This window comes from Etheostoma spectabile, chromosome 23, assembly GCF_008692095.1.
Source record: "Etheostoma spectabile isolate EspeVRDwgs_2016 chromosome 23, UIUC_Espe_1.0, whole genome shotgun sequence".
Taxonomy (NCBI): Eukaryota; Metazoa; Chordata; class Actinopteri; order Perciformes; family Percidae; genus Etheostoma; species Etheostoma spectabile.
Window position 1 is genome coordinate 22,789,892 of NC_045755.1, and position 23,442 is coordinate 22,813,333.

General features: G+C 41.4%; 1 protein-coding gene across 2 annotated transcripts in view; it reads right to left on the reverse strand.

Annotated features, from left to right (window-relative positions):
- Positions 1–23,442, reverse strand: part of LOC116672880 (NACHT, LRR and PYD domains-containing protein 12) — a 769,761-nt gene that overhangs the window by 5,204 nt on the left and 741,115 nt on the right. Inside the window, exons 1-5 of one of the 2 annotated variants that reach the window (XM_032504861.1) lie at positions 6,285–6,302; positions 3,116–3,309; positions 2,322–2,456; positions 1,859–1,975; positions 55–133 (exon numbers count right to left, since the gene is read on the reverse strand). In XM_032504861.1, coding sequence (XP_032360752.1) covers positions 55–133; positions 1,859–1,975; positions 2,322–2,456; positions 3,116–3,204 — 420 coding nt within the window. In that variant the 5' untranslated portion in view covers positions 3,205–3,309; positions 6,285–6,302. Of the gene's footprint in view, positions 1–54; positions 134–1,858; positions 1,976–2,321; positions 2,457–3,115; positions 3,310–6,284; positions 6,303–19,477; positions 19,652–23,442 lie in introns of those variants that run through there. The other variant, XM_032504859.1, reaches the window with a different exon arrangement.

Below are 23,442 nucleotides of genomic sequence, written 5' to 3' on the forward strand. Positions count from 1 at the left end.
GGAGACAATTGCAAACAGAATAGATATAAAAGTAGTTTGTGTACATGTACAGACCATAAAGATGGAGTCCAGGTGGGTATGATGCTGCTGGGCAGGCTGACCACTGCGACCCTCTGAGCTCTCCTGGTCCACTCTGTAGAGGAATCAGGAAGAATTATCTCACTGGTTGCCTTTATTTTAGGGCTGCACAATTAATCGAATTTTAATCGCGATCACGATTTGGACTTTCCACGATCAAATTTGCGTGATTGAGCGATTATTTTTTATAAAGCGTCATTTCATAGAACGCTCCGGGTTTTTTGCAAAGCCAATCTCCCGCTCCATAAAGCCGTCTGCTCATGAGCCAGTCAGAGTAGTTCACTGCACCGCGCAGCTAAGTTTCTAGATTTAGACAGTCCTAGAGGACAGAGTAGCGTGAGGAAATCTCAACAGATAGCTGTCGGTAATACGTCAGTTTCAAGGTTTACCAGTTTACCAGTAAACGCAACACTTTGTCCCATCTCTTGTTTTTCCGACAACAGCAGTGAGCAGTGCTAGTCAGTGCTATAGCGTCTGTTAGCTGTTAGCTCCTCTAGGACGCTAATGTCCTCGCATCCGCTGCAATGCTGTTTATATGGATATGGTTTAATTTTGCGTTACATGACCCATTTCGTCTGTAAAGCCGTGCCTGTGTTGGATCTTTCTACGCTCTCTCGTCTTACTCTTTCTCCTCTTACTCTCCGCGCCCCACCACACAGCGGCCCGGTCCACACTTCTGACATTAGTCTACAGTTTTAATTTTTTATTAACACACTGTATATTGTTAAGTATGAGGGGCAAACTTGTTTTTGTACCAGTGTTTCCGCGGGTAACTGTTATCGCGGCCGCCACGGCGAAGAACACAGAAGAAGTTATTGAATGCAACTAACTTCAGTTGGTAGAGTAACAGCGTGGGAGACGGAGCTGCTGGACCGAAGCCTGGACCAGAGATGTGACCCATGGCCAGAATATCATAGTTCATAAAAATGCAGCGCAGTGACGATACAGACGTTTCATACACACGTTTGTTTACGCCATTTGACCCGTGCTGGACCCGTTCATAATGATCTCTGTGTCTCTGTGAGTAGCGTCCATCACACTCCCTCTCGCAGTTATAAATAGCCTATGTGACAATAAAATTTGTTTTGGTTAAAATCTACAAATAATCGTGAGAATAATCGCGATAAAAATTTTGATCAAAATAATCGTGATTATCATTTTGGCCATAATCGTGCAGCCCTACTTTATTTGCTTCCCCTCATTGACTTCTGATCTGACATCCAACTGGCCAACCCACATCCAACATTTGGGAAGAATATTGCATTTTGACCAATTGGCAGGGGGGGGGCAATCTTTTGATGAAGCCACTCACTGAAATAGTCTTCTCATGGCAAATATTGTCCTGACCCAGGTGACACAAACACTTAGCAAGGGTCGCTGGTTCTCCAGGTGGGAAGGGTTGGGGGGGGGCACACATGACATTACCCTGGAAGAAGCACTTTGAGGCACACACATATGAACCCCCTACCCGGTATTCCCAGTTGGAGAAGAACATTTGGGAAGAATTTTGCAATTCCTGATTTGTAGCCTAGCCGATGGCTATGGGAGATTTAAAATTATTTTTGATGGGGCTAAAACACCAGATCCTGTTGGTCCAGACCAGGTCCAATATTAAAGTGAGATCTACAGTTGAAGACCGGTCTTACTGGTCAGCTTTCACATGGGAGAATATAAATACCTGTGCAGAAGAAAGATGTTGAAAATAAACTCCAAAAACGCCTCTGGCTACATAACAGTTAAAACATGACTCAGTAATATTATAATAATATTAACAGCTGACCTCTTTCCAGCAGAGGGTTGTTGACCTTTAAAGTTAATGAGGTGTGGATTTGACCAGTCGCTCTTGAAGGACACACAGCTGGGTTCAGGTCCAGCAGAGTCTGGTCTCTGATGGATCCTGTTACACAGAGAGTAAGACCAACAGGAATTGAAATCCACTTTTTAGTATTCAGACACAAAAACTGCTGGAGATACAAGCAGCGACTAAAACAAGACTAACACAAAGAAGTTCAATGAATTATACAAAAAACTGGGTTCAAAGCTCAAACACCAGAGAATATACAGGACCAAACCAGATCCAGAATATACCTAAAGTCAAGAGATAAAGACTGGTTTAACTGGACAGCTTTCAGATCGAGAATATAAATATATGTGAAAAAGAAAGATGCTGAGAATAAACTCCAAAAACTTCTCTGGAGACATAAAAGTTAAAGGATGACTCAGCAATATTATAATATTAATACCTCTTTCCAGCAGAGGTTTGCTCTCCTTTAAAGTAAAAGCGTTCATCCATTGACCGGTTGCTCTTAAAGGACACACAGCTGGGTTCAGGATCAGGATCAGGATCAGGATCAGGTTGGTCTGGACTCTGATGGATCCTGATAGAAAAACACATTTATTGAGGGTCATGTTCAGTAGTTTCTAATAGCCAGACCTTCCTCCTCCACAGCTCTGCAAAGGAAGGTCTGGCTAGTCCTCACAGCATTACTGGATGGGACAACAACGAGCTTTGGTTCATCAGTAGGGAAGGGCATGATTAACCAACCATCGATAACTAAGAATTTCATCAATCACGTAAATTTCTTATTGATTAAACTAATGCAGGCTGCGTTGTGTGAGTCTTGAAGCAATTTAATGAACTTCACTGTGTGGCAGCAAGTAGACATTTTACCACCGGGAGCAAATATTTGCAAGTTCTTCTTGTATTAATCGATGAACACACTGTATTTTTGTATTTTCATTTCATTTTTAATTTATAAAAAGTTAAATAAACGAGGATTTTAAATATAAAAATATGAATGTTTAATTGATAGTCATTCGTTAAATCCCCCGATGATTGACTTAGAAAATTTAATTGAATGCCCATCCCTATTTATCAGCATCCCTTTAGACCAATCACAATCATCGTGGACGGGGCTAAGCTCCGGACGGAGCCACGGTGCCTCTGCAGAATAGTCTAAGGAAGGCTGCAAGAAGAGCCCCCCCTCCATGAGACAACATGGGGGGGGGGGTTGTTGGAGGTTTCAGAACGACTCACCTCTGTCTTTGGCGTTCAATCTGTTCTGCCCCGTCCTTCTGTCTGCGTATCGTCCTTCTCTCCTCCTCCAGTTTAATTGGCTTGTCCATTACAGGTCTCCTTGTTTTTAAAGTGGTTGTGTCTCCGCGGACTGGTGACTCTTCATGGACCCACAGCTGGGCTCAGGTTCAGCAGGGTCTGGTCTCTGATGGGTTCTGTTAGAAAGAGAGGAGGTAACCAGTTACCAGAAGCTATCCAGCAGATAATAAAGAGTGAAGCTGGTGGCTGTTTGATTTCTGCTCTCTGCTCATCCTGCTCGGTCCTTCTTTCTTACATTTCATTACATGACGTTCAGCTGACACTTACATCCAAAGACAGTTTATGCTGTGACAGTTACAACTGCTAGAAATTGCAGAGGTCCCACGCCTCTAGAGACACTAGGGTTACGTGTCTTGCTCAGGGACACATTGGCTGATGTATGGCAGTAGGAATCAAACCCTGATCTCTCACACCAAAGGCATGTGTCATATCCACTTAATCTTTCTGTCTTCTAATGGAGACAAGACTCCATTAAGACTCAGTCTCAGCTTCCTTTCCTGGGCCTCCTCCTCCACACAGCACTACAACAGTAACAGAGGCATTTAGGGCCCTGCATTTTATTCTGAAAGGCTCCAGAGGAAACAGTAGAGTCCTGTTGGGTCCGACTTCACGCTGGTGGAGACGACGGTTTGATTGATTTGGGGTAATATATGTAGGAATATATATAATAATATATAATATATGTAGGAGGACCTGCAGGAGCTTTTAGTCAGGAAGTTGAATGTGAGCAGGAAGCCTCATGGTTGGTGTTATCTCTCCAAACTATCCGCTTCAATCTTCTACGTTACATGCCTTTGTTCTCAGTATGTGTAATAGATGCTGTCATACTCTTCTGATATCTCTGTTGATTCAGGGCTGCCAACTCTCACGCATTGGCCGTGAGACACACGCATTTGACTGGTTTCACACGCTCACACGCCACACCCCCGATTTCTCACGCTGAAGTGTCAACCCGGTCAGTCAAATTTCTGAAAGATGAGTTTATCAATAGATCTGGCTGTTGAGCCACTCGTGATCGACTAGTTGTGCTTTCAGAGACTGTGAGGGGGTTTAAGAGCGCTCCCTGTCTGTAGTTTCGAATTGTCGCAAACTGAGAACATTTTTGCACGAGCCATCCCAGGTGCATTTCCCCGGCTTCAGGTATGAGATCTAAGTCTCACAGACCGTCCGTCGCTTCGTGTCCACTCTCTCTGTAAAGATAGAGGTGAGCAGCGCGGCAGGTAGTGGAGCAACTTCAGTTCATGTTAGTGGACTCGCTCTGGGGGGGGCGGTGACACGTTGCATCCATGCGTAGACCTCCGATAAAGAGCAGCGTACGGCCTCCTCTAAACTTTGTCAGAGATCAGAGACCCAAATGGGCCTCTGTCTGTGCGACGGTCTGAGTGAGATCCACCTTATCAGCGGAGCAATAACATGCACTGCAGACTATATTACAACTCTACATCTCGGACACAGATGGGAGGAGTTATATTTTGAATGTGCATAAAGTTGTAAACAAGAGCAGAAATCTGATGAAACACATCAGAGCTATACTATAATATATATATACGATACTGCAACTTTGGGCCACTATTGTGCTTCTCCAACCTCGGTGCATATCTAGATGTAACTGTAAATAATTCATTCAATGTTTTATAAAATGAACAAATAGTCTTTATTTTCCCAAAAAAGTAAATACATTAAGTGGGGTAGAGAGGATGAGGGCCAAACATTACTGAGCCTTGACACAAAGGTTAAAGGATTAGAATTTATGCAAAACAGTGGTTCTCAATCTTTAGAATTTCAGTGGTTTAGTTGATCCCTCAACATTAATTTAACTTTGGGTCCCTGGTCCCTACACCAGGGACCCCTGGACCTGTTCCCCACAGACCCAAATCTTCTCAGCTGTTGCTAACATATGCTCCTGTCTCCTCATGTGGCTCATTATGTTTGGCACATTGTCTGGGTCAGTTCTTATATCATAAGAATTTAACAATGTATATAATGTAAATGCTGAATGCCCTAAAACCTGTTGATACTACAACAATGCAAAGGCTCTTAACTCTACAGTTTTGCACATATCATGCAAGACTTGATTTCTCCATTTTTTTTGCACAAAACTTTCCAGAAAGTGCCATTTAATGGTTTATTTTTCCAATTTTTTTCCTGGGGGGGCATACCCCGCGAGCCCCCTAGGGAGAGACCCATCCCCCCACATATAACAAATCCCAAGTTAAACCCTGAAGTATAATAATGCTGAAAGAGCCAAAGAAATTGCTTTGTACGCGGCAAAATATGGGTTGCCCCCCCAAATCTCACTCCAAGGTTTTTGGAAAAGTTGGCAGCTCTGTGATTATTGTCAGAAAGTTTGATGTGCAATATGTATATTTTTGATGATGATTGATAATTGACATTAGACTGACGGTATGCTTCAGTAAGCTTGGTTGCCACTTTTATCTTGGATGATCCCACGTTTAAGTATATTTTAATTTAGATAAACAATAAAGGTTATACTACGTACACTGTCTAACAATACATTATGTATTTCATCTTACATGTTAGCTAGCCTGCTGTACATGATACTGCAGTACAGTGATGTGTAGGTATGTTGTTTTTCCAGTTATTGTATATTGTCTGTGATATTTGAATGTTGATCGTAGCACAGTGAGTCCTTATGAACTGGATCTGTGGATGGCTACCTTACCTATTGGCCACTGATTCTAACTTTAATCTTCTTCTCCATTAATAGGCTGATTTATATCTGCTAATATGTTGAAATCATGTTCAGACATTTTAATAAAAAACTCCCAATACGTTGGTGGCCCCCTGTTGAAGACCTCTGGATTACATCATGGTTTAACTTTAGATCAGGTGTCATTAAAAGTCTCTTTTTTTCTGGAGAGAGTGAACAGCTGATCAGGTTTCAGTTAGAGTAAAAGTATTCAGGCTGTCGGAGCAGAAAGACACTCCCTCATTCCTCACAAGTCAGCTGATTCATACTAACCTTTTTCCTGTTGATTAAATCATACTTGATGTATGTTATGAATCCTCCAAATATAAGGGGAGAGTTCCTCCATCGGAGGTGTGTAATGTTACCTGTCAGGCTGCTCACCTGTTATAGTCCCGTCCAGGTGAGGACAGAGAGACGTGGTCCTCCGTCTACAGACGCTGACAGACGCTGCTGCTGTCTGTGTTCATCACTTCCTCCACCTTCAAATCCCAAACTATAACTGGGAGTGTGAGGTGAGAGCAGAGGGCGGTTGGATAATGGTTACACACACACACACACACACACACACACACACACACACACACACACACACACACACACACACACACACACACACACACTCCCCCCCCATTAAAATGAGAGTGTATCTTACCTCCTAACCCTTCATCTGGAGCTCCACTCCGAGAAAAAGATCTGCGTCTCAGCCTCACTGGACTGTTTCTTCAACCAGTCCAAACTGTCCACGATCAACAACTCAGGTGAGTTATTTCCTGATGAGTCACAGCCCCACCTGGCAGGAAGCAGACTTTCACAATAAGAGCTTTAAGGTTCACTATTAAATGATGGAGGAACAGTCTATAAAATCATGACAGCAAACTAAAACCTAGAGTGGCCCAGCCACTGACAGACCTCCACAACCTCCAACCTGCAGGACCATGCAGCCCAGAAGAAGAAGAAGAAGAAGAAGAAGCAGCACAACAACATGTTCATTATTAACTGATGGAGGAACAACAGTCTAGAAACTAAAACCTCCAGTGGCCCAACCGGGTCGACACAAATGTGCATGCTCACTTCTCTTGGCAAGTGTGTAAGTGTATAAAGGACAGAGTACAGTGGGGCCAGTTCAGGCTTGTCTGTGAATGGCCTGGACAAGTCTCATTTGGGAGCGAGGGGGGTGCATGACAGGAGGGACAGAAAGAAATGGGGGTTATTCTTCGGCGGACCTCGGATGGACTGGACCTAAGGACAGCACAGGACCAAACATCTCAAACTAAGAGATTGGGACTTGAACAGCAAACAGCAAGAGAAAAACTTCAGAAATATTCTTCAGTGGATTTATGAGACAAAGCCCTGGAAGATAATCGTAGCCAAACCACCTCCAGAACCATCATTATTCTGTTTCAACTGCATCCATGGCTGAGGAGTACAAGTTTAATTCTGTGAGCTTTGGACAAAGCCTCAAGATTCTTAAGCTAATGTGGGGATAAAGGGTGTGGAGGGCAAGGTGTAGAACCTGGTCCCTGCCAGACCCCCTCGATAAAGTTTCACCCAGCACTTTTCCACTGTAGTCTTTCCTGTGTTGTAGCGTGTGTTTGCATTGCAGCAACAGAACCTGGAAGTGAAACATCCTCAGTTGTGGAGGCTAAAGTGTCATCTCCCGGAAGGGGCAGATGTGCAGCAGCTGTTGCAGCCATGTCAGCACGTGCGTTACCCCTGGAGACGGCATCAGCTGCACCAGTGGGTGCAGAACATTTCCATATGCCTACTTGTGATCGAGGTAAGATGGCTGTCAAAACTTCATTGACCAGTTGATGATGCAAAATGGGCGTACCATCATATTTCAGGAAGTTTTGGTGTTTCCACACTGCCCGAAAGTCCTGCACTACTCCAAAAGCACACCTAGAGTCCGTGTCGATCGTTAGGGGTGAGCCTGACAGTTTACATGCTTCAGTGAGGGCAAGGAGATCAGCACCCTGCGCAGAGAAGGGTTTGGGAAGAGGGTTAGCAATAAAGGTTTCTGCATCCCACACCACAGCCAACCCTACCTGTCCCTGGCCAATTTCAGTGTCTTTTCTACTTCTGTCCCTCATGCCTCCAAGTTTTCTAGCGGTTATTTATCTCAGCTGCCAAAGACAACCCGTTGGTCAAGTACAGATAGAAGACGTTCTTGTCCCTGCACCCTTTTTGATAAACTGTGTCCTTCAGACGTTAAGGCATCGACCATCAACTGGTGTGAAGGTGGAAACACATCTATGAAGCTTATTAAACAGTAAGGCAATTACTGCAAATGATCTAGTAGATGGAGCCAATGTTCAATCAATGTTAGAGTTACACACACACACACACACTCACACAAACAAACACACACACACACACACACACACACTCATGCAGCTTCTGTGTGTTTAGACTTGTGTAAAGTTTCCTCTGATGATGTAATAAAGAAATATGAAGAAGATCAGCTGATGACGAGCATTGCCATGGTGATGACGGCCACATCTTGCGTGTTGTATATAGAATCTCAATGAAGTTATTTGTACACATATATATATATATATATATATATATATTTATATGAAGTCTCTTTTATATAGACCTTAGTGGTCCCCTAATGATATGTGACCGATAACAGTTAAATGGAACCGAACCTGCGGTCAAGCTAACGTTAGCTGTAACTCACACACACACACACACACACACACACACACACACACACACACACAGATATACACACACAAACACACACACACACACACAGATACACACACACACACACACACACACACACACACCCAAACACACACACGCACAGGCACACAGATACACAAACAGACACACACACACACACACACACGTGCACACACACACACACACACACACACACAAATACAGACACACACACAGATACAGACAGATGATTCCACAACAGGAAAGTCACCTCAACTCGCAGCAATAACAACCTTCCTTCAGACACACACCCTCGATCTTATTCAACTTTGTGTGAGAGTATGTGTGTGTGTGTGTGTATTTTTTACCCTGTGGCACGGGCCAACAGAGAGCAGCAGAACTCAGCCATTAACACGCAGAGTAAAATCCTTCTGAAACCTCTTTTCATCCAAACATCAAAGATGGAGTCTAAAAGACAAACAGGAAGTCTCCCTGTCCAGTGTCGTCTCTCTGACGGCCTACACTCTCCCTCTGTCCTCCGGATTTTGTGGCCACCCATTTGTTCATTTGTGGTCCAGACATACTAATATAAAATCATAATAACCCAAAATCATTTAAAAGTACCAAAAGAAGGTTTGCCCAGCCGCTCCCCCAGCAAAGAGAAGAATGTTTTAAATGTGTTAAATCTCACATGCATCCAGTGTTAGGATGGAAATGGAACTGCTTCCTGTTAGAAGTTCCCCGTTTTAAACGGGGGTGGATAACTTTATTTGGATTCATTATCGACGCAAAGCAATTTCCTTTTAATTTGAGTACAAACTAATTTAATTTCTACATATAGTTACATTCATGTTGGAATCTAATAACATAAGTTCATTACACGTAAATAGTCACTCATGAACCCTGCATGCATTTTGTTTAAAAAGATAGATAATGATAGGCATTCTGGGAAATGGAGTCATGTTCCATCATGTTCCACAAAATTACAATTCCAATAAATAAAAGTGAATTATTAGTTCTGTGACAAGAGCTTTTAACATTCATTGCTGGGGAAACATTTCCTGTTAATGTAATCTTTACAAGTAGTGAATAACATTTATAGAATATGTACTGCAGTCATATGTGACATATTTTATGACGTATGAATTTCATTTAATTTTTATTGAATTGTAATTCTGCTTCCTTTGATTCAAATGGGATTTGTAGTTCCAGATCCTGTTTTTGACATCAACTCAAAATCAATTCAAATTCAAGGATTGAAATGGAATTTAGGAGATATTCTCAATTCAATTCTGCATTGTGCACAAGCTTGGCACTTTGATGTATACACACACACACACACACACACACACACACACACACACACACACACACACACACACACACACACACACACACACACACACACACACACACACACCTTTATGCACTCTGTAACTTTTTCTCCTTTTACCAAAGTTACAATTTCAAGGCAGAACTTTAACTTGTACTAACAAAGTCATGTGTTGGTACTTTTACTGCAGTCCAGAATGATCATACAGGAACTCTGTACTGCAGTAAAAGTACAAACAACTCAGTGTCAAAGTACTACTGGGTTTTAGATCAAATGTCCCACGGCCAAGTTGATCAGAGCTGCTTGGACACTCCCTGTTTTTTTTGTGGTGTAGCCACCAGCGTAGTTACGTTGTCATCTTCCTCATTCTCACTCTCTCTCACACACACACACACGCACAAAATGGAGTATGACAAAAGGATTATTACTTATGAATCAGTATTGCTACAGATAAATAAATGTGTCGATTATTTATTCAATTTGATAAAGTGATCAAGATATACATTTTCATAACTTTACTAATATTGATGGAATACCATTGATAATAGCTAATAACTCAACCTGTGCTTCCTAAAAACACAAAGAGACCATCCGCAGGTTGATCAATAAAGAAAAGAATCACTGCATCATCATATAAAACTGCTCCAAACAGTCAAATGTAGCTTACACCTGAAAGCATCGCAAAGAAAATCTCATCATGACGCTACTTTTACTACGGTACAGAATGATCTCATGGGACTTCTGTAATGCAGTAAAAGTACAAACAACTCAGTGTCAAAGTACTACTGGGTGTTGGATCAAGTGGATCAGAGCGGTCCGACCAGTTTTTCCACTGATGTGAACTCAGATGACGTTGTGCTGTTGTTGTGACCTGAGAACTACCAACAGTAATACATGCTAATCATTCTCAAACCACTCTCCTTTAACTCAGATGGACACTCATTTGGATCATAGTCTATCGATACAAATCTGAAGAACAACCCAGAAAGAAACTTTTCTTCTGTCCAGTCAAACAGATTGAATCAAAGTGATTCTGTTCATCAAACATTTCCAGACTCCTCTGGTCAGATTCTCACCTGCTGAAGTCTCTTCAGGTCAGTTTCCAGACCCGGTCCTCCTTCATGTGTCCAGGAGACACTGGGAGAGAAGAAGCTGCTCGTTGTCCCTCGTCAGTCCTGAAGTCGATGTGCATTTGATTTGAAGACGCCGTCATAGTCCATAACTTCAGTCGGAACCAGTCCAACCTGGTCCCAGAGCCAGTCAGTGTGAGAGAAGTCCCCCATCAGATGATGGAGTTCTACTATCTGTCCACTAGATGGAGCTAACTGACCATCTAATGAGCTAAAGATCAGCATCTTGTACAGCAGCAGGTATCTCTCCAAGTGGCCTCTGTGTGACATATACTTTAACCCTTTTGTTGTCTTTCCGTCAAAATTGAACATCAACACTTTTGTTGACTCTTGCATCGATGTTTTTAACTTTGTTTACATTTTTGTTGCTTTTTCAACACTTTTAATGCTTTTTTTCAATGTTTATTACTTTTTTGATGTTTTCAACACTATGTAACACTAACTTATTAACTTTTAGTTTTACAGTTGTTTTTGGAATTTATGGTCAATAAACCTAATTTAATGAAATTATACCTAATGTTTGAGTTAGAAAAGCATAATCTAGGAATTATTTCGACTGAAATTAAAGGAATGTAAATTGATCACAGACTGGAATATGTCAACTTTTACTCAATACTATTTCAAAAACACTTCAATTTGTTTTCAAATGCTATAAAATTGAATAAGATGCCCCAAAATTAATGAAAGTAGAGATTTGTACTTGCCAAAGATCGTTGGGAGGAATCAATCATGTTATTTTGGGGAATTAAAAAAAACAATCAATTTGACATGAGGGTTAAGTACATTTAGCTGTTAATATTCCTACCTTAATATATTTTTACACTACTTTTTGAATTGGGGCCAAAAACCAAATCCCAAATTAGAAAAGCTAATTAAATTAGATTTAATGTGAATGTTCAAACACACAGCACAGAAACACAATCCCATTTTTATGGAAATAAGAGGCTGCTGCAGTCTGCCGTACAGGTTTACCAGCGGGCAGCAGCCGGGCAGCTGCACACCAGGCTGCCGGTTGGTGGTGCTAAGAACTGGAGATGTACAACTATTATCAGACACAAACACACACAGACACACACACCAACACCTACACATACGGAACAGAGATTTTGCGAATGATTAGACAGATAAAAAGACTTTCAAAAGAAAGATATCTTTCTACATGTCCGAGGGACAATTATTCGATTGATGTGTCAGGGCTTTAAGATCCTTTTAGTTTAACATGAAACAGCCTCAAAATCACCATCGCCAAACCCACCAGACTTGTGTGTAGAGCTTATATGACAGCAACATTATTTTAGTTTGTTGGCAAAATATTTTCAGAGTAGTTCTGTTCTGCCACAATGTCCAAAAACTCTGGAATCTCCAAAAAATCTGCTTTCATTTGAAAACATCACATTATAGAGAGATAGAGCAGAAGAGTTGAATCCCTAAAACCTTTGACCCAAGTGTGTTTTTTTATTTCCAGACACCTCCCCCTCTCCTACCTGGAGTAACATCTCCCCCCTCCTACCTGGAGTATTGTCTTCCCTGGTTTGAGGGGACCCCTGAGTGTTTTAGTGTTTGTGGGGACCTCTGAGAGTTTAGGGGTTGGGTTTAGCAGAACAGGACATATAATAATATTTAAAGGAAATATATTAGTTATAGGCTGCACTGAGTTACATAGTTTTTTATTATGGGGGGGTGTATCAATCTCAGTAAAGAGAGACAACTGATGAATGGAATCATGATATGATCAAATGAACAAATGATGAAACGTATAGATTTTATTAAAAACATTTAGAAACATTAGACTATATGATGATTGTTTATAGAAACATTTGTTTTCCACATTTTAAATATATTGTAATATGATTTAAAATATAAATGGCATGATAGTGACCAATAATAGTTGATTATTTTTAGATGTGACATATCATGAAGTGTTTTAGTCAAACAGTTCAAATGTTGATAACCAGAGATGAAATCCAATGCATGTTTTTGTGTTTGAGTCTCAGATCTGCTTCACAGTGCAGAGTGTGTGTGATGGTGAACAGACTGAACTTTGATTTCAGCAGCTGGTCTTCAGTCAGTGTTTCTGTCCACAGCAGAGACTCTCAGTCCCGCAGAGGACACAGAGACACTGAGGAACCAGGCCAGACCATAAACCCAGGATAGAGAGGCTGAGTGAATGTGGTGTAGAAGGTGTGGAGGTGGATCAGTGAGTCAGAGGAGACTGTGTAGAAGGACAGAGAGCCAGCAGGAACGTCCACATACACTGCTACTCTGTTAGAGACAGAGCAGGAAGTGAGGAATGTTTCTCTGTTATTGTGCTTGACGGAGTAACCATCTTCATCAGAGCAGTGTAGTCTCCAGGAATGATCATTCTCTCCAAAACCACAGTCTTTACTTTTTCCTTTCCTTCTGATTCCTCTGTAACTCAATGATATAATAACCCTTCCTCTCATCTCGACCTCCCAGTAACAGCGACCAGTCAGACCATCTCTGCACAGTAGCTGAACCCAACGGTCAAATCTGTCTGGATGATCAGGATATGACTGATTCTCCTTCTCACCTGTCACCTTCCTGTTGTTGTTTGAGAGTTTGAGTCTTCTGTGTACTGTGTTTGTGTCCAGTTCCAGTTCACAGACATCTGATGGAGAGAACAAGACACAATACAGCTGCAGGTTATCATCTGATCATTTATTAACAACTTTACAGACAATAACTGAAAGAAAACCCTTCAAACGTTGATTTCATATACAGCTGTGAGTGATGTTTGACAATCCAGTTCTATCAACATGAAGAATTCCTGAACATGACAGTCAACATGTCAACAATGTCCAGCTTCTTGTCCTCGTGTTGACCCGATGAGGACAGCTGATGATCCAGATCTAGAAACATCAACTGAATAAAGTCTCACTAATAAAACTGTCCCATCTTCTTCTACTGCAGTACAAAGCAGCTCTGAACCATCTGCTCTCTAAAACTGCTATTAGCTGATGATCAGTTAAGGAAATACCAGTTTATGGATGAAAAATGAGGATTTATGGTATGTTTGTGTTTGTGTTGTATATCTGATACCAGGTCTCCTATCTGGGAGGAACTGGAAGATAAATCTACCTCAACTCATTTGATCACCTTTTAAACATCTTTGGGACATTAATAATGCCGTGTTGTGTTCATGGACTGTGAGTTTTTTCAACGCTTATTTATTAAAAACATCCAGAGAAGAAAACTGAAGGTTACTTGAACAAAACTTATATGTGAATAAAAAATAAAGAAACAAAGTTAGCTTGTTGTTAGCTGTTGTCTCAACTGTTGATTCATGTATTTATGTATTTATTAGTTCTGTTGGATCAACGTGTTCAGTTTGTTCTGTTTGTGGATTTCAAATTAATTAATTAAATCATCTTTCCAGCCACAAAAACAAAAACAAATCTTCGTTCTTCAGACAAGAAAATCTAAAACTCAAGTGTAGGGAAAGTGAGAAAACCTAGAGCTCATAAGCTGACGTTGTCTCCCTGCTCCTCCTGAATTTGTTGTTTCTAGTGTCAGTGTGACACTAGGCCTTACTGACACAGAGCTAAAGAGGTTAGAATAGAGAATTTCCATTTCCGTCCAAGTAAATCATCTGTAAAAAGATTAAAAAACCCTACTGTAAGCATATTACATGGGCTATATACAAAAATAGTACCATAGCCACATGTCTGAACTTAAAACAGAAAAAAACTAGAAGAAAAATGGATAAACAAAATGCTGTTTTATGAATTTATTTCTACAGATAAGTTTTTCTTATTTCCAAAAAAGCCAAAAAAGTGCAAAATTCAAAACTTCTCAAATACAAAAACACATCCACATCACTCACACACGTACTTAAAATAAATACATACATTTATAGAAATAAGTAATTAGAAATTGATGAAATGGTGAAGTGCAATTACTAAGGCCTTTTTTTTGCTTTGACACAGCTGGAGCCATTGCAGGGTTAAGATTTTCTGGTCAAGTTTTGGTATTGATCCATTCTTCTTCTTATTGGCTACACAGGGAGGCCGGTTTCATAGCATCTAGTTTTAACTGGAAGGAATAGCTGTCAATCTTTCCCACCTGTGCCCAAAGGTAAATTGGGGATCTGATATTCTTCTTTCAGAGACATCTCGGGTTACACTGAGTCTATTGGCTGCCAACAAACTTCATTGGAAACAGTGGAAATCAGAGAGTCTGGCAATGTCCAGAGTAACGTTGTAGCGCGCTGAGGGCAAAAGATACAGCGATCAAAACACAGAAATGATGAACTATCTAGATTTCTCCACGTCGAAACTCGGCCAGAAACTACAAGATTGCGAGGGGACCAGCTCACTTTGGATTAAAAGAATTGGATTGGATTAATCCTTGAAGTGTTGCCGATGTAGGAAAAAAAGGTTTTTTGGCGATCTTTCACCGCTGTAAATAAAGACACAAGGACACAGGTGGGGATGCACTCTTGACTTTAGACACTAGCAAATGTTGGACTTTAAAATGTTATATGTGTTTAAACACTGGGTATGAGTTGCAATTTAGACTATACTTTGCAAAAGCATTATTTCAAGATAAAGGAAGACATGTTGGTCATGCATTAAGTTGTTTATAATACTCCTTTCTTTTAAGATAAGGGGATCTGGTACATTCAATTATAATACAGCCTCCCCTAAATGTGTCGGAAGTAATTGATTGTTAGGGCCTTTTCCTGAGTCTGTTTTCATTCCATCTGTTACAGCTCACTTATCTTTTGCTTTGAAAATCCTGAACTGAGAAGTCATAGATTTACAGTCATATTCCAATCTAAGAGATAACGATTAAGTATACAAACACATCACCTCACTGTGACCCCAAGACCCCACCCTTTGTGAATAAATCTAGGGGTGAAAGAGCCAAAGGGTCAGACAACTTTGGAGGAGAGCCGTGTTGGGTTGATTCTTTATTTGTCTCTAGAATATTCTAATAAAAAAGGATTCACACATCAACATCTGAGATTCTGACTGCTAATTGACTGAACCCTGAGACTGGAGCAGGTTTTAGCTCCAACACAGCGCAGAATCTTTCTGTGTTTGTTTACTTCATAACATGAATATAACTTCTGTAAGTCATCTTATGCTTTGTGTAATGGAATCATGAGACTTTAAAGTTTCTAATGGTGTGCTGCATGAGTGGTGTTTCAGTTCATAATAGGGTAAATACAATAAGCATTTTTTCCCATAATCCTTTGTCTTGAAGGGAAGTGTAATGTACTTTCAGTGAAGTAATCTAAGTTAATTATTTTCTGATTAAGCTAGAGCCGCCGTGAGAGACAGTCATCTTTCACCGAGGACCTGGACAAACCAAGACTTCACTGAAGGACCAGGGCTGTGGCTGTGGGGTTGCTTGATGTTTCAGTCAGTAAAAAAATGTAATGTCCGCAACACTGTTTTAAACACTGCCTCTGCTTTAAACTCTGCTTTAAACTTCTTCAGGCCTAACCCAGCAGGGTGGAAACCTTTCATTAAATATGGGAGTTTAAAGCAGTGTTGCAGACATTACATACTCATGGTGAGTTAAATAGTTCCACAGTGGAGGCACCGCGTTATTGGTTGTTGATTATTTCTTTATAGTTACCTATGCCTATAATAACAACATTCACTGGTAAAGGGAGATTTAGCCAATTCACCATAATAAGTAACCTCCTCTCATATTATACTTCCAGCGCCAGGAAGGGGTTAAATTAGTGTAACACACAGCTGAGTTCTTTAAGAGCAAACTTAAAACACACTCACACTTCCTCACACCAGGTCTCAGTCTCTGTGGTCCACCATGGTCCACCCTGCAGGAAGACACAAAGACACAATCCACTTCATACTCCAGGGCTGTGGATAATTGCAAGGTTTAACCATCATATTGTGAAAAGACGGCGTGAGCTAAAGCTGTCACGGTGTGGTTACACTTAAGCCAACTACAAATGATACGCAATTTGCACTCTGCACACCGTTTGGTAGGACGCAGAGAAAAGCACAGCGCAGGTAAACGTCATTAAGGGTGGCAAGAAAGCTATTTCTCGTTGCTAGGTAAAGACATGCCATTATCTCATTGGTTGCGTACCAAAGGTCAGCAGCAACTTGGCAAAACTGAAGTAATTTGAACTTTGAGTGCAGATCAAAGCGGCACCACTGATAAGTTTGGTGTGTAAAATGTCTAAATAAATGACATATAAATAGGTTAGGTTTATTTTTCCAATTTAATTAAATTATTTAGTCAAAGAAAAGTAAACTGCCCAAAAAGGTTTTGTTTGGTATTGTTACCAAATTTCAGTAACCTGTGCACACAATTATTATTATTATATTTTTTTTTAATTTGATACGCTAAAATGGTCTGAGGCATAGGTTAACTCTGGTGTGTTCCTGTGAGAGAAAGAAAACAGTTTGATTTGATTTTAAAGGGTAACTTACCTTCGTAAAATGCAACTGTTTATGTTAATGCCAACTGAATCTCTATGGTGGCCCTGAAGTGCAAATCACAACAGAAAATAGGAAAACGCTTCAACAAATCATTAAACACATCGGCATTAGCTTCTACCTGAAAGGTAGGGCCTTTCTAGCAGAGGACGGACCCTCCTGATTGGACAGACGAACTGTCTGTCTTTTAACAGGAAGCAGAGGTGAAAAGCACAGAGAAGCACCTATTTTGAAAACATGAGTATAATGATGTTGTGCTTCATGATTTCGTTTTAATAATTGCTGTTGTGTTTTGCACTTCAGGGCCACCGTACATTCCAGACGTCTGTCTTTTAATAAATATTTGTATTTGTGTGATAAGATTGAGAACCCCTGTAATACACCTTCACTTAGATCCTCCATTGAACATTAACCAGAGTTTCTCAGTTAGTGACAAAAAATAAAAATGAAGTCTTGGTCCGTCCATACCTGAGAGTGTCCAGTCTGCAGTTTGGATCCTCCAGTAAAGCAGAAAGCCGCTTCACTCCTGAGTCTCCTGGATGATTGTAGCTCAGGTCCAGCACTCTCAGATGGGAGGGGTTGGAGCTCAGAGCTGAGGCCAGTGAAGTACACCCTTTGTCTGAGATCATACAGCCTGAGACACTACACACACACACACACACACACACACACACACACACACACACACACACACACACACTTGGTCATGACCATTCAGGTATGACTTGGGCCATCTCCCTGGAGCAATACTTAACAATTACTTTGAGTGCTAGAAGTGGGCTGGGCTTTACAGTCCAGCTATATACAACAAGAACTAATGTTGTGTAGCAACTTGAAAATTGAATTATCCATTAGAGTGAGAGAGAAATAAACCATGTTCCTAATTGTTTTGCAGTTATTACATTCTAAAGCACAAATAAATTGATTGATTGCTCCGTTCTGCTGTTGTTGAAGCTGCCAGTAAAAACCCAGCACAATTAGTGAATCACTAATTTTAGGCTCAGAGCTGAATGTTAAATGTAGCCTATTTTCTATTGGGACAATATACTATTTCACATACTGAACTTTTTATAGAGCAGAAAGGCCTTAGAAGTTTTTATTTTATTTGATTGTACATCTTACTGTGACTGAGACAAGGTTTCATACTGTTGTTAAAATTAACAATTTCCACTATACTATCACAGTTTTATAAAGAGCAGAACTCCAGAGGGCTTCTATTTCTCTATGTCAGTGATGTATTTATATAGCGCTTTTCCAGTCTTAACAACTGCTCAAAGCGCTTTTACATCTACAGGGAACATTCACCATTCACACACATTCATACACTGTGGCCGGGGCTGCCGTACAAGGTGCCACCTGCTCATCAGATAAACATTCACACACATTCACACTCCGATGCGCAGCACCGGGGGCAACTCGGGGTTCAGTGTCTTGCCCATGGACACTTCGACAATGACTGCAGGGGCAGGGATCGAACCACCAACCTTCCAATTGGCAGGAAACCGCTCTACCACTGAGCCACAGCCGCCCCCTTGACTGGGACCTGAGAACTGAGGACAGAGATTCACATCTTCTCTCTGACATGATGTGGACATGTCTATCCTGATTCGGTCTGGTTTCCCCATATGCAGATGCAGATCCACATAGACAACGTAGTGAGACTGTCACAACTCTGACTGGCTTTTAGTTGTTGCAGAGAGTTTCACAAAATAACAAAGGGCAGGACAGTCAGCTGGCCTTCTTGTTCTAGGACTATTAAGAAAAATTAGCTGGCTTGCTATGTCTTGTGTCGTTGGCTCTGTTAGCAGAGTTGTTGACCCGCTAGATTTTAATTACAAGTAATTTAATCATAACAAATGTACATGTAGAAGTATCACTACTTATGGCAGCAGCGTAGAAGTAAATTACTGTGACACTGTAGGGACACAAATCGGAGAAAAAAAATAATGTTACACAATATTGCATTAAATTTCATTGTTACTCAGGTCCTAACTGAACACCAACCTGAGAGTTTCCAGTCTGCAGTGTGGACTCTTTAGTCCAGGAGACATCAGCTCCACTCCTGAATCTTGCAGGTCGTTGTTACTCAGGTCCAGCTCTCTCAGACTAGAGGACTGGGAGCTGAGAACTAAGGACAGAGCTTCACAGCTTCTCTCTGAAAGGTCACAGCCACTCAGTCTGAAAGGGATTCAATAAAAGGTCAATCCAATACTTAACAGGAAGAAAATAACCACTCACAGGGTGTTACTTTTTTTTAAACTGAACACCAACCTGAGAGTTTCCAGTCTGCATTGTGGACTCTTTTCTCCAGACGACAACAGCTCCACTCCTGAATCCTGCAGGATGTTGTTACTCAGGTCCAGCTCTCTCAGACTAGAAGACTGGGACTTGAGAACTGAGGACAGAGATTCACATCTTCTCTCTGACAATGTACAGCCACTCAGTCTGAAAGTGATTTAATAGAAAGGCCATCCAATAATTAATATATGAAAAAAAATAGGAGCCTTGACGTTCATCATTTTCAAATAGCTGAGCACCAACCTGAGAGTTTCCAGTCTGCAGTGTGGACTCTTCAATCCAGAGGACAGATGCTTCACTCCTGAATCCTGCAAGTCATTGTTACTCAGATCCAACTCTTTCAGGCTAGAGGACTGGGAGCTGAGAACTGAGGACAGAGCTTCACAGCTTCTCTCTGACAGTTTACACCCCCTCAGCCTGAAAAGACATCAGCAATGCATAAAATCAGAGCTTCGAGCAAACAAAAACAAGTTATACTTAAAGAAAAACTGCCTTTAATCTGAATAGTTTTGTGTGCACGTACAGAGCTTTGTTGGAGGCTTTGACCACTGGCAGCAGCCTCAGAAGAGCCTGCTCTGAAGCAGAGTATTTCTTCAGGTCAAACACGTCCAGATCTTCTTCTGATGACAGTAAGATGAAGACCAGAGCTGACCACTGAGCAGGAGACAGTTTATTGGTGGAGAGACTTCCTGAACTCAAGGACTGTTGGATCTCCTCCACTAGAGAACCATCATTCAGTTCATTCAGACAATGGAACAGATTGATGCTTCTCTCTGCAGACAGATTCTGACTGATCTTTGTCTTGATATACTTGACTGTTTCCTTTTTGGTGTTTGAGTTACTTTCTGGATGTGTCATCAGACCTTGTAGGTATCTCTGACTGGTCTGCAGTGACAGACCCAGGAGGAAGCGGAGAAACAAGTCCAGGTGTCCATTTTGACTCTGTAAAGCTTTGTCCACAGCACTCTGATGAAGATGGTTTAATCTAGGATTGACTCTGGAGACTTTAGGCCGCCGGAAGGTTGTTTGTTCTTCTGCCACAAGGTTGACTCCAGAGTTGATGAAGGTCAGATGGACATGAAGAGCAGCCAGGAACTCCTGAACACTCAGATGGACAAAGCAGAACACCTTGTCCTGGTACAGTCCACTCTCCTCTTTAAAGATCTGTGTGAACACTCCGGAGTACACTGATGCTGCTCTGATATTGATGCCACACTCTGTCAGGTCTGATTCATAGAAGATCAGGTTGCCTTTTTGTAGCTGCTCAAAAGCCAGTTTTCCCAGAGACTTGATCATCTGCTTTGTTTTTTTATTCCAGTTTGAATCGGTCCCAGATCCTCCATCATACTTGATGTTCTTCAGTTTGGACTGAACCACCAGGAAGTGGATGTACATCTCAGTCAGGGTCTTGGGCAGCTCTCCTCCCTCTCTGGTCTTCAACACCTTCTCCAGAACTGTAGCAGTGATCCAGCAGAAGACTGGGATGTGGCACATGATGTGGAGGCTTCGTGATGTCTTGATGTGGGAGATGATTTTGCTGGCCTGATTCTTGTCTCTGTATCTCTTACTGAAATAATCCTCCTTCTGTGGGTCAGTGAATCCTCTGACCTCTGTCACCATGTCAACATACTCAGCAGGGATCTGATTGGCTGCAGCGGGTCGTGTGGTTATCCAGAGGCGAGCAGAGGGAAGCAGATTCCCCCTGATGAGGTTTGTCAGCAGCACACCCACTGAGGTGGACTCTGTGACATCAGTCAGGATCTCAGTGTTGAGGAAGTCCAGAGGAAGTCGACACTCATCCAGACCGTCAAAGATTAAGACAACCTGGACCTCTTCAAACCTGCTGATTCCTGCTTCTTTGGTTTCACTAAAGAAGTAATCAACAAGTTCTACCAAGCTGAACTTTCTCTCTTTCAGAACATTCAGCTCTCTGAAGGTGAATGGGAATAAGAACTGGATGTCCTGGTTGGCTTTGCCTTCAGCCCAGTCCAGAGTGAACTTCTGTGTTAAGACTGTTTTCCCGATGCCAGCCACTCCCTTTGTCATCACGGTTCTGATTGGTTCATCTCTTCCAGGTGGGGCTTTAAAGATGTCTTCACATCTGATTATTGTTTCTGGTCTGTCTGGTTTCCTGGATGCTTTTTCAATCTGTCTGACCTCATGTTCTTCATTGACCCCTGTAGTCTCTTCATTTGTGATATAGATAGCAGTGTAGATCTTATTCAGAAGAGTTGGGTTCCCTGCTTTAGCAATCCCCTCAAAAACACACTGGAATTTCTTCTCCAGGTTTGACATGAGTCTGGGACGGCATCCGGCAACACGAGTTTCTGAACAACCTAACAAACATACTAATTAAAATAAGAGAATCTAAATAAGTAAGGCTGTATTGGTTTTAAAAAATTGATTTGATGCAATGTGTGCAGTTTTGTTAAATCAAATGGAATTATACAATTTACACATTTTCCCTCCATTTCATTTTTCTATCATGATTACTGTGTTAAAATCCTCTTACTGCTCTGCAGACGGTCAGCCAGCTCCTCTTGCTTCATTCTCCTCAGGAAGTACAGTGTGATCTTCAGAAATGCTTCTCTGCTTCTCCTCCTCTGCTCTTCACCCTCACCCTCCAAAACCTCCTCATCCTCCCTCTGACTCTCTAAGCATTCTGGGTAATCTGGACATAGAACTTTCTGAAACTTCTTCAGCTCGTTCTTTATAAAAGTGACGATGTTCTCCTCCAGCAGCTGGACCAGAATGATAAAGTTAACATTTAGTTTAAAGAACTCAACATGTGATTCATCTCTCAGTCTGAAGGGCTGCTGGTTTGAAAAAAAGCAGCGTGGAGACTATTGGGATCTGGGAATGGTAGTTTATCATTTAATCTGTAGATAATAATGAAAATAATCTTTAAATATGTACACACCATAAATATGGAGTCCAAGTCTGCTTGCTGCTGCAGGTCAGACTGACCACCGAGGCCCTCTGAGCTCTCCTGGTGAACTCTGTAGAGAAAACATCAAGTTTAAGAACATTTAATGATCTGTGTACAGTCCTGATGATGACACAATGGCAACGTTGGCTCTTGTTTGGGCATCGTTATAAGTGCTGTGGTCTGGCAATTCGAGACTAATTGCAAAGAGACAATACATGGATACTGTGGACTCTAACTACCAGGGCTCCAACACCAGAACATGTGGTCTGGACTAAGAACCATCACAGACTACAAGATGAAACCTGTGGTGCTCAGGTAACCTAGACCTGAGGGCCAAGCTCTTTAGGTGTCTGCAGATCAACTGGAAGATGTCTTCATCAACACTTTCAACCTCTCACTGCTCCAGTCTGTAGTCCCCCCATGATTCGAGAAGGACACTAAGGGCGGACTGGCCATCAGAGGTATGGGAGATTTCCTGAACAGTCGGTCATATTTCAATTTCCGGTTTCAGGAAGAATATGCATTTATTATGCTATTATAACAATGACGTCCTAAACTCATTACTATATGCCAATAATTCTAGTCTCTAACAACTTTACTAGTCTTTAATTTGTGTATGTGAATACAGTATAAAACCTATTTAAGTGTATTATTATTACTATTGTTATTAGTTAAGTCATAGTGGTGATGAGAAGGAGGACAGTGGAAGGTTCAAGTCCAGTGTGCAGGGGTGTCATTTTTA